We start from the raw sequence: 15,825 nt of genomic DNA, 5'->3' as shown, positions 1-15,825 counted from the left end.
CTAGTTCCTACATTGATCCTCATCCTAATTTTTAATCTCTTATAGCCAGGTAAAAATTTTTAGGATGCGACGTACATCCACCTTTTTTTTTGGGGTAAGAAAGACGGCTACTTAATGTAGCTGTTTATGACTATGTTTGGTATCATGTTTCAGTGACCCAAGCCCACTTTCTAGCCGTCAGCAAAGCTACTTCAGGTCCAAATCTCATGTTTGGGATCATGTTTTCCGCAGCCAACTTCTAACCCCCGGTTACCTTTAAAATTGGCAATGTGATTTAGTGACGAAATTTTGATTGTCGACAAAATTTAATTAATGATGAAATTGTCAATAGAATTATGAATTCGATTGCTAATTAGCAATGGATTGCCAATAGATTAATAAAATTTTTTTTACATTTTTAATCCATCGTCAATTAGGAACAGAAATTACATTACTAATTTCCTGTTTTTTAGAGTGAGGTGGGTTAGTTTTGGTCCCAATTATAAAAATTCAATTCATTTTGTTTCTCAAATTTGTATTTACTTATTGATTATATCTATTAAGGAGGTTTTGATTAAGAAGTACTCATTTGGTCCTATTTATAAGACACTTCTATTATATTTCACACGGACAAAAAAAAAACCCTTAAAATGCTTTAACTCTTCATTAAAATATAATAACTTTTCAACTTTACCCCTATTTGGTATATAAATCTTTTAAAAGAAATAACTATCTACACTATAATAAATGAAAGATTAAATAGTATATTCATGCTAAAAATTTAAGAAAGTGACTTATAAATAAGATTAAAAAATAATTTTCTCTCTATCTTATAAATAGGACTGGAGGAGTAGTTTCCAAGTCATGCAAATGACTATAAGAAAACTAACATGCATTTTTAACACTACTTTTAGCCCTTAATATAAGAGTTAGATAACTAATTTGTGAATATTAAGGAAATTAGTTAAGCTAGTTATTTGTAATAAATATATATTGTACTTCCTAAAATACCCTTATTAATCATATGAACTACCAATTGATAAAAACTCAATCATCATAAGGATTACTTGAGGGCAAAATGAATAAATATTATAGACAAAGTGGATTAAGATATTACATTTAAGATCAAATTGATTATCCAACTAACTCTTATATTAAATACAGGAAGTATTACTCAACTTAACTAATTTATTTAATTTATATAAATTAGTTATCTAATTTTTATTTTTAGGATTGGAGGTTGTGTTGATCATAAATAAATAGCCAACCAACTTCCAATGGACTGTTTGATCTCAATTGCAGAATCAATTACCAAACAAGAACACATTGATGATGTCATTTTAATTGGAAGGTTTGATTTGCCCAAAATCAGGATAATTCTTGTATGTTTGATTCTTCCTTCCCTTATCTACTGTTTTTTTCTTTAAAAAAAAAAAAAACTAACAACATTGCGGAACATGTGCGTGTGTACTGTCTGTAAGGGGAAGCAAATCCAAAGCAACACCAGAAAACAATTGTCGAATAGATCAGACACAAATTTGTATTTCACACATACATATATATAAAGTCATACAAATAAATAATCATACATATATCACAAAACTCCTCCTTGTATATAAAGCAAATACATACACACAAACAAATTAATAAAATAAAAAAATAGGGACTATGATTATTATCCAGTTATGAATTCAGCTTCTCTCCTAATCTGTTCTTACATATCCTCTCCTAATACTGCAAGGTATTACTACTTTGTGTAGGAACACTGAATAGTGTAATACCTTGTACGAATCAGAAGAGCATATATATAGTACAGAACAGAACAAATCCAGCAAGAAGTTGAGCTCCCCGGATCAATATATATATAAATATATATATTCTTCATAAGCTAATATATATATATATATATATATATATATCAGTGAAGGAAATGGTGATGCTTCTTTCCATCAGCCTCTTGGCTTTTCTTCTTGGCTTCTTTCTTCTTGTGATGCTCATGAAACGCATAGCCACCAGCTCCAACTGCAACAGTGGCTGCAATCTCCTCCTTTATCTTATGACTGTGTGCATGTTCTGGATCTTTCTTCGCCTTGTGCTTCTCATGCTGCAACCAACAGTTTCATTATATTGTCAATTTCTTCAAATTAATCATGATTATCAACCATAACTAATGATTAATTGCATATCAACTTATGTTGAATGATATTATATATATACCAATGCGAAGGCGCCAGCAGCAACAGCTCCTAATTTTCCGAGATTTTCCTTATGCTTGTGGTGCTTCTCTTCCTTCTTGTAGTCAATCTCGCTGGCCGGATTTTCTTTGTGATGCTGGTGGTGATGGCCTTCGGACATGGTGGTCGATGACTTGGCTGTATAAAGGGAAGCTATTTCAAATGATAATGATAATGATGTATGTTTATTGCTTTGGATCGATGTTGAGGGTTTATGTGGGAGGCTAAGGTATTTATAGGTTTATTTTTTATGATAATTTCTTATTGATTAAGTCATCATTATTAATATTTGTTTGTAAGACGACCGTCCATGAAACATAACGTATAATAGGCTAAATAATACGCCTTCTCAGAAACTTCTTAAGAAGAAGCATGCCGCGTTTTAATTAGGCAAAATAGAAGCATTATTCCTTTTCAATAATATATATTCTTTTTTTGCCAGATTCAATAATATATATTCTACTTCATATATCTTGTTTGCTTTTTGCCACCTTATATATATGTTTGTGTTTAAATTCAATTCGGAGGTATGATGATGATCACATCACTCTTTCCAAATCCTTCAATATATATACTCGGTATATTGCAATGATGTACGTACCAACATACTATTATAAAAATACAAAAAGTAAATTAAATGTATTAACTCAAACTTTTGCATTAAATCTGAGCAATAATTAAGACAGCGTGATTTTTTTTTATGGATTTTGTCTTAATACGTGGAATACATAGGAAATATATTTTGATGCGTGTGCTTATAAAACCGCTAACCAATATAAACTTCGACAACAGTCAACCGAAGGGGAGAGGGACGCGGAAAATAGTCGTGGGAGGCTTGGAGCTGAGAAACAAAACACGGCACGCGCTAATTTAATGAAAAAAAAAAAAGTTGGATACACCCATCACCTTAAAACATTTTACCCATCGTCCTAAGATATTTTGTGATATACATGCATTTGACCATTTGAGAATTAATGACGAAATTAAAATTGTTTATGAAATAATACTTTATGAAATAATACCTAAAAAATTGCTTTTGAAAAAATTAATACTTTAAGAGTAAAATTACAATACAAAATATTTTGGATGGTGGATGTACAACAAAATACCTTAGAATGTTGAAGGCACTTGACAAATTATATTTCGAGTTACTGGATTTAGCTTAACCAAAACAAATAGTGTGTGTATTTTTTTCATACCCTTCAAGGTCGCAATTATTATAAAAATCAACGTATAGTTCGCCTGCTTGTAGATCTAGAAACCAGGTGAAGATATGGCTCCAACCACCGCTGCAAAGATGAAACAAATCATCACAAGATTATTTAATTCAGGACACTAAAAATAAACAATGCTCATGACAAAAGAAATTGATTAGTTCTCCTCATTCAACTTGTTAAAGATAGCGTAGACAAAAGGGTATTTATAGGAGACTGAGTCTGGCTAGGACTCATATTTGAGCTCTTGACACATTAGGACTTTTAGAGAGCCCTAAAAGACCAAAATCTCAAGATAAATTGCTGCAAGGGAATGAGTGACCTGAAAAAAAAATCTCAAACTGCTGCTAACATATTAAATTTAATTTTCAAAATAATCACAATTTTTATAAAAAAATCATCGTTTAAGACTGATGATTTTAAGATTAAAGGACTAAAAAAACTTTTTTAAAATTGAGACGAAATTGAAATCCTATATAAAGTTAAATTATCAAATATATACTTTTCATTTGCCATTTTTTTATCACTGTAGTCCGGATAATTGTCTCTTATTAAAAAAGAAAAAGGGAAGGAGTATTGATTGATTGATGGATTAATAACTTATACCTAATTGATTTTCAAAAATATTCACCCGTTCTTGTTGTTTTTTTGTTTTTACTAGGCATATGTATCTTTCTATTGAAGGTAGTATTGTTCGAGATACTATTAGGCATTAGATATTAACAGCTATTTTAAGAAAGATTTAAATTTTGGTTCGTTAAGTTATGAGAGACTAGCTTCTCATTCTTATGATTTCATTACTTCCTGCCACTTAAACCCATCTAATTAAGCATTAGGCCCATTTAATACAGTCTCTATCTCTTCTGGGATTCGAAAGTGTAACGGGAAGCAAAAGGCTGAGTTTGATTTCTGTTTGGGTTTTAACCCATTTCAGCCATTTCTCGGGTCCAAGATAGGCGGGTAAGACTAGAATTTCATAAGCTTGGGAACAAGGCTCGCCTTGGGTGCATCTTTACAATAATTGATTTTGTTTCGTCTATATTTAGTTTTAATATATTTATTTATACTTATATGTCATTATTTTTAACATCCGCTATTGAAAATTTATTTTTATTCTTTGCCTTTTTTAAATATATGAAATAATTTATAATTGTGGATATACAATGTTGAGAACTGAACCATTGACTTTCAAAGTTAAGCTGCTATTAGTTTTATGATAACAAATTTATTAAAATCATTTAAATAATATTTGATATTTTTGAACCAAATAAATCTTGATGAATTGAGATTATTGTCTTTATTTCAGAATTAGGAAACAAAGAATAATTCACAAGAATGATTAAAGAGAAAATTATAGTCGTTGGACCAAGAATGAAAAGAAGATTTGTGCATGATTTGTAAATTCATGGAGGAGCCCCATCAACGTTCAAGTTCAAAAGCTTCAAATATAGAAAGATGAAGGATTGGCTATGAAAAATATAGAACAGATCGAACAGACCATTATCGTTGCAAGCTTCATCATGTGCTTTTCGAAATATCAATATTGTAATCTGGAAATTTGTGTGCTTAAAAATTTCGCCATTTTCTTGTTGAAAGCATTTTTCTAAGAAACTATTTTTTCATCTGTTTTCTTAGTCTTGTTTGAGCTTGTGCAAAACCTTAGGTATTGTTTGGTACAAAACATTGGCAATGAAAGATGACATGTGATTAGGATTGAAAAAATTCTTTAAAAAGGTGTTTGACATGAGTTGTTGCTTTCTACTTGGGATAGGACAAATTTATATAGGAGGGATTGAGAAATACCCTAGAGAAAAGTGACATTCTTCAATCATACATACATGGATTTGCTCAATCTCAAGTAGCAAATAATCTCTCACATCAAATACTCTTTTAATATGTTTTTTTAATCCCAATCCCAATTCTTATCTATAACCCTCAATGCTTCATACCAAATAGGACCTTAGGCTTTGTTTGCTATGGAGCATTAGGAGGGTTGGGATTGGTATTAACATTGCTATAGCTCATTTTAATATGTTGGATATGAGACACTAAACAATACTAATAATTGCGTAATACTACCACCTCTCATGGTATTAGAAGATCATTTATGGGACGAAACATTATTTTTACCAAATTGTTCCTCTAATATTTCATAAACTCCTATTTTTGTTTATTATAGGGGCATATGAGTCTTTGTATAGTTTGACTGAATATAAAATATAATTGATATAAACATCCCCAAATATTACTTCATACCAAACATAATTTTAAAATCTATTCTCATTCCCACTCCAACTCCCACTTCGAATCCCATTCCCTTAGAATTCAAGTCCTCGTACCAAAAAAACCCTTAGGTATTGTTTGATAGGAAGCATTAAAATTTAGGGGTAGGGATTGAGATTGGGATTAAGAAAAATCTACTAAAAGAATATTGAACATAAAAGATTGCTTGTTGCAAGGGATTAGCTAAACCCACGAATATAGGATTAAGGAATACCATAGGGGGAAGTGGTATTTCCCGATCTCACCCTTATGGGCTTGCCTAATCTTATATAACAAGCAATTACTCATGCTAAATACTGTTTTAATGATTTTTCTCAATTGTAATCTGAATCTCTCATTTTCAATACTTCATACCAAACAAAACCTTAGAGTTATAAGAGTTCTAAGCGAGCGGAGCACAAAACCTACAGGTACAATTGTGATTAGATTATCATAATTGGAAAAAAATATATATTCTAAAGCGAACTGGACATAGGTCAGGGAATAAAATGGCGATAATTCTTGTAGTGTTTGATTCTATCTTTCCTTATCTCTCGTTTTCAACTAACTACTTGGGGCAACATGTAACTGAAACTGGTAATTAACAGACATTATCACACAGAAATTAAGCAATGTCCTACAGCAATACAAAATGCCTAACGAGGGCAATGTCTGTAGGATGAAGTAAATCCAAAACAATACCAGAAAACAATTGTCGAATAGAGACACAAATTTGTATTTAATATTACCTTCGGTTTTTAATATAAGAGCGATCCATATTGTCTCTAATATTTATTCATTTTATGCTCAAGTATAATCCCTTTGGTGATTGTATCTATTAAAAAGTTACTATCAAGAGGTAATCCAATTGCATATGATTAACAAAGATATTTTAGAAAAGACAACATCTATTTATTACAAAATAATTAACTTAACTAATTTTCTTAATATTCATAAATTAGTTATCTACCTCTTATATTGAGGACCAGAGGTAGTGTATATATAAAGTCATAAACTCTTGCTGTAGTGCAAATGAATCATATACATAAACAAATCAAATCAATAATCCAAAAGTAGAGACAATAATTGTTATCCAAAAATGAATTCTCCGCTTCTCTCCCAGTTTGTTCTTTCGCATATCTTCTCCTAATAGTGCAAGGTATTACTACATTGAGTAGGAACAAAGAATACTGTACGTATAATACCTTGCACGGATCGGAAGAACATATATAGTACAGAACACACAGAATAAACAAGGCAAGAAGTTGAGCACCCCAAAGCCATATATATATATATATATATATATATATATTCTTGATAAGTTAAAATCAATGAACGAAATGGTGATGCTTCTTTCCATGAGCCTCTTAGTATTTCTTCTTGGATTCTTCTTTTTGTGATGCTCATGAAACGCATATCCACCAGCTCCAACTGCAACAGTGGCTGCAATCTCCTGCTTTAATTTATCTTGCGACTCTCTGCATGTTCTGGGTCTTTCTTCGCCTTGTGCTTGTAATGAACACAAACTGTTCCATTATATTGTTAATTTCTTCAAATTAATCATGATTATGAACAATGTTTAACAATGATTAACTGCAGATAACTTTGTGTTGATATACACACACACACATATATATTACAACCAGTGCAAGGGCTCCGGCGGCAACTTCTCCTAATTTTCCGAGATGGTCCTTATGCATGTGGTGCTTCTCTTCCTTCCCGTATAGAAGCATGCCGTTTGTTTTTGCATGAAAATGATTTATCTGTTTGCATATATCTTTAAATTCAATTAGGATGTATATGTGATGATCACATCACTTTCTGAATCTTCGACATACTCCGTACGTATATAGCAATAATACCAATATAGAAAATAATGAAAAACTAAGTCTGGGGTATAACAACTGAGTATAGCTCGATTTTTATGAATGTTATATTATCACATGAAATATATATATAAATATATTTTGATGAGTAAACTTTGAATCAGTCAACCTGAGAGAAGAGAGACGCGGAAAATAGTGATAAAAGGCTTGGAAGTTGGAACTGAGGAAATAGCCAACGAACAAGCACAATGTGTGTGTGTGTACAGAAAATCACGTCACGCGCTAATTAAAAAAAAGGCGTGTGTATTTGTCATACCCTTTCAACATCCGAAGTCTTATAAAAATCAATTCATAATTCATGATTCATCTGCTTATAGATCTAGAAATCTAGGCTCAGGGACAACATAGATTAAGGGTTTTTGGAGTGTATCAGGAACCGTAAATAAGCTCATACGCGATCAGACCACAGAAAGGAGTCAGAGTTTTGTTATACAACAAAGGGTACTGAGATAAGAAGTGTTTTCTACTCAGACTGACTAGAGAGTACTACCTCTAATCCTAATTATAAAATTTTATTTGTAGTCTATAAATAAGGTCTTTTAAATGAGATCAGAGATGGTATTTCCTTACTAGATATATTATGCCAGCATGTGTTCATTTTTTTCTTTATACTCTTCACTCTCATCCCACTTATATTGACGGTTCCCACCAAGCAAATTCAAATGACATGGTGGATATTATGGCTAACGATCTGAGTTTTCTTTCATTTGCATTCCGGCCCCAACTTAAATGGGTTTGGGTCGAATGCACTGAGGATGAATTAGGCCATATTCTAATCAAATTGCAAAAATTAATGTTTTTCTATATATAATATTGAAAGTAACCTAAAAGCCAGCTAGGATATTTATAAGGAGAAAAAAACTCTAACAATCAAATTGCAAAAGGGAATGAAAGAGCAGTGAAAAAGAATGGAATATACTTTTTCTTATAATTAATCTATTTTAGGTGATAATGAAAGAATCCATTTACATGACATGTTTTATAACATGTTTCTACTCAGCATTTTGAAATTTACAATTGAAATGTTTTAGTGCATGTAAATTGAAATAATCTATTTTAAAATGGTCTTTAGGGGTTTATAATTTCCATATATCATGTTTATAGCCAACCTTTTGATATTAACAAGGGTCATGTATTAGGAACCGAACATAATTTTTATATCCTAAACGAATCCATTTACAATATTGTAATACATAAGGACTCTATATTTGCAAAAAGTTACGAGTCTAATACATCAAAAGTCAAACTTGGTGAGGATAGTTCCAACTTCTAACTACCAGTGTGGACGGTGAGTCTAGTAATTTAAAATAGTTCCAACTTCTAACACTAAGGGATACTAGGCACCATAAAGTCTCTTTAGGTGTAAAAATATACATCAAGTTGTTAAAATGAGTATTTTTAATAACATCATTAACATCTGTTACTTCTCCATTAGTGATGCATTTTTAATAATGAAGTTTACACCAAGAAATATTGGGCACCATAAAATTTACTTGGGTGTAAAAATATAATAAAATTTTTAATTAGAAAAGGGGGAAAATGCATTAAATTTTCATTAAAATATAACAACTTTTTAACTTCACCTCTATTTAATATATAAATCTTTTAAAAGAAATAACTATATACACTATAATAAATTAAGGATAAAATAGTACTTTTATGTTAAAAATTTAATGAAGTGACTTATAAATAGGATAAAGAAAAATCTTTTCTCTCTATCTTATAACTAGGACTAGAGGAGTACTTTCCAATTCATGCAAATGACTCAAAGAAAATTAACACACATTTTTAACATTACCTCTTATCCTTAATATAAGAGTTAGATAACTAATTTGTAAATATTAAGGAAATTAGTTAAGTTAGTTATTTGTAATAAATATATATATTGTATTTTTTAAAATACTTTTGTTAATCATGTGCATTGGAACTAACAATTGATGAAAACTCAATCACCATAAGGATTATTTGAGGGCAAAATGAATAAATATTATGGACAAACTGAATTGAGATAGTATTATATTTAGGACCAAGCTAATTATCCAACTAGCTCTTGTCTTTAAGACAGAGATAGTAACTAACTTAACTAATTTATTTAATTTGTATAAATTAGTTATCGAATTTTTATATTTAGGATTGGAGGTGGTTATTAGTGTTTATCATAATAAATAGCCAACTAACTTCTAATCGACTGTTTGATCTCAATTGCAGAATCAATTACCAAATAAAAACACATTGATGATGTCATTTTAATTGGAAGGTTTAATTTGCCGAAAATCAGAAAAATTCTTGTATGTTTGATTCTTTCTTCCCTTGTCTCCTCTTTTTTTTTTTTTAAAAAAAAAACTAACAACATTGCGCAACACGTGTGTGTGTAGTGTACTGTCTGTAAGGCGAAGCAAATCCAAAGCAACACCAGAAAACAATGGTCGAATAGATTAGACACAAATTTGTATTTCATACATACATACATACATACATACATGCATACATACATACATACATACATACATATATAGTCATACAAATAAATAATCATACATATATCATGAAACTCCTGCTGTGTATGAAAAGCATATACACACACAAACAAATTAATAAAATAAAAAATAGGGACTATAATTATTATCTAAATATGAATTCAGCTTCTCTCCTAATCTGTTCTTCCATATGCTCTCCTAATACTGCAAGGTATTACTACTTTGTGTAGGAAGACTGAGTAGTGTAATACCTTGTACGAATCAGGAGAGCACATATAGTACAGAACAGAACAAATCCAGCAAGAAGTTGAGCTCCCCAGAGATGTGTGTGTGTGTGTGGTGTTTTTTTTTTTTTTTCCATAAGCTAATATCAGTGAAAGAATTGGTGATGCTTCTTTCCATGAGCCTCTTGGTGTTTGTTCTTTGCTTCTTTCTTTTTATGATGCTCATGAAGTGCATATCCACCGGCTCCAACTGCAACAGTGGCTGCAATCTCCTCCTTTATCCTATGACTGTGTGCATGTTCCGGATCTTTCTTCGCCTTGTGCTTCTCATGCTGCAACCAACAGTTTCATTGTATTGTTAATTTCTTCAAATTAATCATGATCATGAACAATAATTAATGATTTTTGTTTAATGATATTATATATATGTTATTTATTACCAACGCGAAGGCGCCAGCAGCAGCGGCTCCTAATTTTCCGACACGTTCCTTATGCTTGTGGTGCTTCTCTTCCTTCTTGTAGTCAGTCTCGCCGGCCGGTTTTTCTTTGTGATGGCGGTGGCCGTGGTGGTGGTGGTGATGGCGGTGATGGCCTTCGGACATGGTGGTTTCTTAATACAAGATGACTTGGCTGTATAAAGGTATTTCAAATGAAATGATAATGATGTATGTATGCTTATTGCTACGGATAGATGTTGAAGGTTTATGTGGGAAGCTGAGCTATTTATAGCTTTATTTTTGTTGATAATTTCTTGTAGATTAAGTCAACATTATTAATATTTTCTTGTAAGACGACCATATGTAACATAAAATAGTCAAAATACAAAAAACTTCTTTATTAAGAAACATGCCGCGTTTTAGCCGAAATATACAGAAGCGTGTCATTTATTCTTACTTGAAAATGAATTCTCTAATTTTCTTTTACAACAATACTTATTCGACCTTATGTTTCTAAATTTTTTAATTTTTTTCCAACTTATATATATATTTATCTTTAAATTCAATTAGGAAGTATGATGGTCACATCACTTTCAAAATCTTCAATATACACCTTATATAGCAATAATACAAATATAGAAAATAATAAACTCAACTCGCACTTTACATGAATTAAGCTTGAGCTAATAATTAAGAATAGTTTGATTTTTATGGATTTATATTATTATATGAAATATATATAAAATTGGAAAATTTCATTTATCTCCCACTATAGACATTAATCCTAGTCAACCTCCAAAAAATTATAAAATTTGACTGCACTAAAAGGATCAAAATTTCATGGGTGGAAAGACAAAAATACTCTTGTTTTATTGTTTTAAAAACATTCTTGTAAATTGTCGAATTTGGGTTGTTAAAGTTTGACAATTTACAAGAAACATAAAAAAATTCACAACCCTAATTATTACTTTGGTGTGAAGGGACAACTCAAATTTAGCATTTATTGCAAAAATTCAACTATTTGCAATCCAAATTCGACAATTTATAAGAGAAATAAAGGAACTCACAAGTCACAACCCTTAAATGCAATTATTTTGATGTGAATGGACTACTCAAAAATTTTGTAACTAAAAAAAAAATAGCGATTTGCAATCCAAATTTGGTGATATACCAAAAAAAAAGAAAATTTATAACCCAAAATAAAGCAAGGGTATTTTTCTCTTTGCACTCATAAAATTTTGTTCATTAGAGATGTAGTGAAATTTTAGAATTTACGTTTTTGGAGGTCGGCTGAGATTAAGTGTCAATAATGGGGGTTAAATAAAATTTTTTTCATAAAACATATTTTAATATCAAAATAGCTTATATATTAAAAATTGGAGGTGGTATTTTGATGTGAAAACTTTGAAACAGTCAACCAGAGAGAAGAGGGGCGCGGAAACTGGTGAGAAACTTGCTTTGCGATAAAATAGACAACAAACAAGCGAACAGCCACACGTCACGCGCTAACTTAAAAAAGGCGTGTGTATTTGTCATACCCTTCAACATCGCAAGTCCTGCAGAATTAAAATCAATTTATAGTTCGCCTGCTTATAGGTCTAGAAATCTAGGCTCCGGCGCAATGTAGACCTATATCGGCGGCATTACAGAAATTAATGTTTTTATATACTCTTTTGTCTCTATTTATAAAATAGAGAAAAAAAATTTTTACTCCTGTTATAAGATAGGGCCGAATTTTTTGTATAGATGTATAATTTTACTTTTATTTATTATTATGTTGATTTTATTTACATAATATATAATGTATATTAAATAAAGATAAAGTTAGAAAGTTATTAAATTTTAAATGAGAATTAACGAAGTTTAAGTTTTTTTGGTCCGTATGAAGCAAGCATGTTAGAAGTGAATTATAAATATGACCAAAAAAGTAGATAACGTTGAAAGTAACAGGCAGCTAAAATGTTCGAAAAATTTTAAAAAAAAAAAAGGAAAAAGAAAAAAGGGGTTACTAAGAATCAAATTGCAAAACGGAATTAACGAGCAGAGTACACCTTTTTGGTTCTAAACATAATAGTAATAGCTAGTTAGGAAATTGATTTTTAATAAGAAATGAGCCGTAACCAACTTGCGAGCTGCATGTTTTAGATCGATCTCCAACAAGGGTCCCATAATTCGGGTTTTCCCAGCTTCGAATAGCCTAGATTGCCTCGCATCGTGTCCCGTCCCATAATTATTCATGTTACGTATGGAATGGATAATTTGGATAATTTCCTGTGTTAAAATAATACTATATCATGTCCTTAATGTAAAAGCTAGTTTATCTTTCAATTTGTCCTAAATACAAGATTTTAATCCAATTTGTCTGTTATATTTATTTTTTTTCTAAGATAATCTTTATAATGGTGATAGTTCTATCCAATATATTTGATCGGTAAAGATATTTTAGAAAAAATAACACTTATGTATTATAAATAACTAACTTAGCTAATTTTTTTAATTTATTCAAATTAGTTAATTAATTCTTATATTAAGGATTAAAGGTAGTATTATCTGTCCTTTGTCTCCCTTTCACAACACTGCACTAATTATATTGGGAGAATGGATGAAAATAGCTCAGATGGCCGATCAAGGGTTTATAGCCTAACTTGTTTCAAAATAGAAATAGGCATAAAGCCTTTCAAAGGCCTATTTAATCTAGTAGGTCAGGCCTAGGCCTTTTGAGAAGCCTGTTAAGCCTGACTTAGCTTATTTATTATCTTAATTTTAATTTTGTACTTTTATCTAGTTTTATTTCAAATTTTAAATATAATTATAACTTATTTTTACTAATATTAACTGTAATCAAGATTTAAAATATCACTTATGACATTAAAATTTAAATAAAAGATAATAATAAAAATAATTATTATGTAATACGTATATTTTGCTTTTCATTAGTTTATGTATTTTTTACTATACATTTTAAAAATTTAAAAATTACAAACTTTTTTAACAAACTCAAACCAGATCAGGTCAGACTTTTGTACAAGTTAACTTTAAACTGAAAAAAAACAAAAACTAACAACAGGTTACTGGACTTGTTACCAAACAAGCCTACTTGTTAAGGATAAAGCTCAACCTGCACCGTAATTGGGAGCTACCACCTGCCTATTAGATGTCGTGGGGACCCTAATGATTTATCGACATTTTTTGTTTGCAATCGTCTCTTCGTCTTCTACACGATCATACCCGTCATTCATGTTAAAATTCTTATTTGAGTCCAATTTTGAAGGTATTTAACATCCTAAACTGTTTAATTTTACTACTCTTTGATGGATTTAAACAGGTTTTTTTAAAAAAAAAATTCCTAAAAAGCTTCCCATACATATCGATCAATATTACAAGGATATATGAACGTGGAAGTCATATATTTACACAGCACAACAAAATAAACTGCTTATCATCACATAGCATTTAAATACAGCTGCAAGATCTACTAGCTCTGATGGTACTATTAGAAAACAAATAATGGAGGGAGAGAGGCATAAGGATTTGGGGTTTGGAGCAATCTATTGGATGTACTCACACAATAATTGACATCTAAAACCTAATCTCCTTATTGGGGGCATATACCTGATTAGGAGTTTGGGGAATTTAATAACCCAAATAAAAATTTAAATTATTTAAATGTCTTTTTAAGAAATTTTTCTTAAAAATAATTTGATTTTATTATATGAAATATATATAAAATTGGAAAATTTCATTTATCTCCTACTATAGGCAATTAATATTATGAAGAGAAGGTCACTTGATGTATTTCATACTCCTTTGGTCTTATTTATAGATTAGAGAGAGAAGATTTTTTTAATCCTATTTATAGGATACTGAGAAAAAATTTTTATACGCATGTACAATTTCACTTTTTATTTATTATTGTGTAGATTTTGTTTACATTAGATATAATATATATTAAATAGAAATAAAATTAAAAAAGTTATTGAATTTCTTTTTCTTGATTTGTATAAAACAAATTAAAAGCAACTCATGAACACGACTGTGTTTCTACTCATGGTGGTCCCTCCTGTTTATTGTGGAGACGGTGGGTGACATATTTATGATAGAAAATATATCATATCTTACTATTTCCCTTTTGAATAACGTATATAAGTAATTGTGATCAATATTTGGAGTATCTCCCAGTCACCTATAATATCTTAATTATTAAAACTCATTTAATTGATATTAATTAAATTAAATACTAATTAATTTAATGTTATTTGATTGAGATTTGAGACAATAGCCTTATTAAATATATATTATCCCGTCAAGAGCATACTGAAAATTCGACTATATATTTTTTGGCCAAAAAAAAGTCAATTTTATTAATCACCAAAAAAATTCAACTATATAAAATCAAAATTGTTATAATTGTCATTTGAAGCTTGTCATTGAGTTCCAGGTGACAACTAACTCTCTAAACTCAAAAATTGATTTTTTGTTTTTGAAAAATATTTGTTGACTGATGAGATGGTAGTCGTCATTGCTTATAATGAAATTTGATATATTTATCACTAAACTTGTCATTAAACTCTAATACTTGAAAGCACGTTATTATTATTTATAAAAAGGAGTTGTCAAACTTGTAGTTGTCATTAGTCATAATAGTTAAAGCTACTAATCGTTATACAGAACGTGTCATTAAACTCGAGTGTAATTTCAAAGTATGGTTAGTATGGTCATTTAATAAGAAAAAAATTAACATCTGGAAAGGACTTAATTAGTAACTCCAGTACAGTGTAATTAGCTGATTTAGCTCATTTCTGGGGACTTTCATGTAGGTAGCCTAAAATATTAATATAAAGTAAATATAATTCCATCAGTATAAAATGACTAAACATTAATTATTTTATTTTATACTCTTTTTGAGATAAAAATATCAACACTTCTTATAAGTTATATATAAATTTAGAACTGTGCTAAACCCTGTTAGAATAAGGAAAGATTGATTTCCTAAAAAGCACAAGGTTGTATTTGGTATTAAAAAAAAAAATTACGCAAGCATGTAGAATCAAAATCCAACCACGAAAGATTCATTTAATAATCAAAAGTGATTCACAAAGTATTGTTATTCAA

General features: G+C 30.1%; 2 protein-coding genes across 2 annotated transcripts; both read right to left on the bottom strand.

Annotated features, from left to right (window-relative positions):
- Positions 1–1,456: 1,456 nt before the first annotated feature.
- LOC114716439 (abscisic stress-ripening protein 2-like) lies at positions 1,457–2,409 on the bottom strand. The gene is made up of 2 exons (XM_028901447.1): positions 2,197–2,409; positions 1,457–2,083 (listed from the first exon to the last, which is right to left on the bottom strand). The coding sequence occupies exons 1-2, from the start codon at positions 2,332–2,334 to the stop codon at positions 1,898–1,900; spliced, it is 324 nt and encodes a 107-aa protein (XP_028757280.1). The 5' UTR covers positions 2,335–2,409; the 3' UTR covers positions 1,457–1,897.
- A 7,691-nt stretch (positions 2,410–10,100) lies between these two features.
- On the bottom strand, positions 10,101–10,894 carry LOC114716437 (abscisic stress-ripening protein 2-like). The gene is made up of 2 exons (XM_028901445.1): positions 10,717–10,894; positions 10,101–10,608 (listed from the first exon to the last, which is right to left on the bottom strand). The coding sequence occupies exons 1-2, from the start codon at positions 10,876–10,878 to the stop codon at positions 10,423–10,425; spliced, it is 348 nt and encodes a 115-aa protein (XP_028757278.1). The 5' UTR covers positions 10,879–10,894; the 3' UTR covers positions 10,101–10,422.
- Positions 10,895–15,825: the final 4,931 nt, after the last annotated feature.

The sequence above is a fragment of the Neltuma alba genome, unplaced genomic scaffold (assembly GCF_004799145.2).
Source record: "Neltuma alba isolate B1F8T4 unplaced genomic scaffold, ASM479914v2 tig00011656_pilon, whole genome shotgun sequence".
Classification (NCBI taxonomy): domain Eukaryota; kingdom Viridiplantae; phylum Streptophyta; class Magnoliopsida; order Fabales; family Fabaceae; genus Neltuma; species Neltuma alba.
The sequence above is the reverse complement of the archived record's forward strand: the minus strand, read 5'-3'. Positions and strand labels throughout refer to the sequence as shown.

Excerpts from the sequence above, each read along its gene's own strand:
- LOC114716437 (XM_028901445.1), bottom strand. The coding sequence starts at position 10,878 with ATGTCCGAAGGCCATCACCGCCATCACCACCACCACCACGGCCACCGC. Across the intron at positions 10,609-10,716 it reads CTGCTGGCGCCTTCGCGTTG|CATGAGAAGCACAAGGCGAA; the intron begins GTAATAAATAAC and ends TGTTGGTTGCAG.
- LOC114716439 (XM_028901447.1), bottom strand. The coding sequence starts at position 2,334 with ATGTCCGAAGGCCATCACCACCAGCATCACAAAGAAAATCCGGCCAGC. Across the intron at positions 2,084-2,196 it reads CTGCTGGCGCCTTCGCATTG|CATGAGAAGCACAAGGCGAA; the intron begins GTATATATATAA and ends TGTTGGTTGCAG.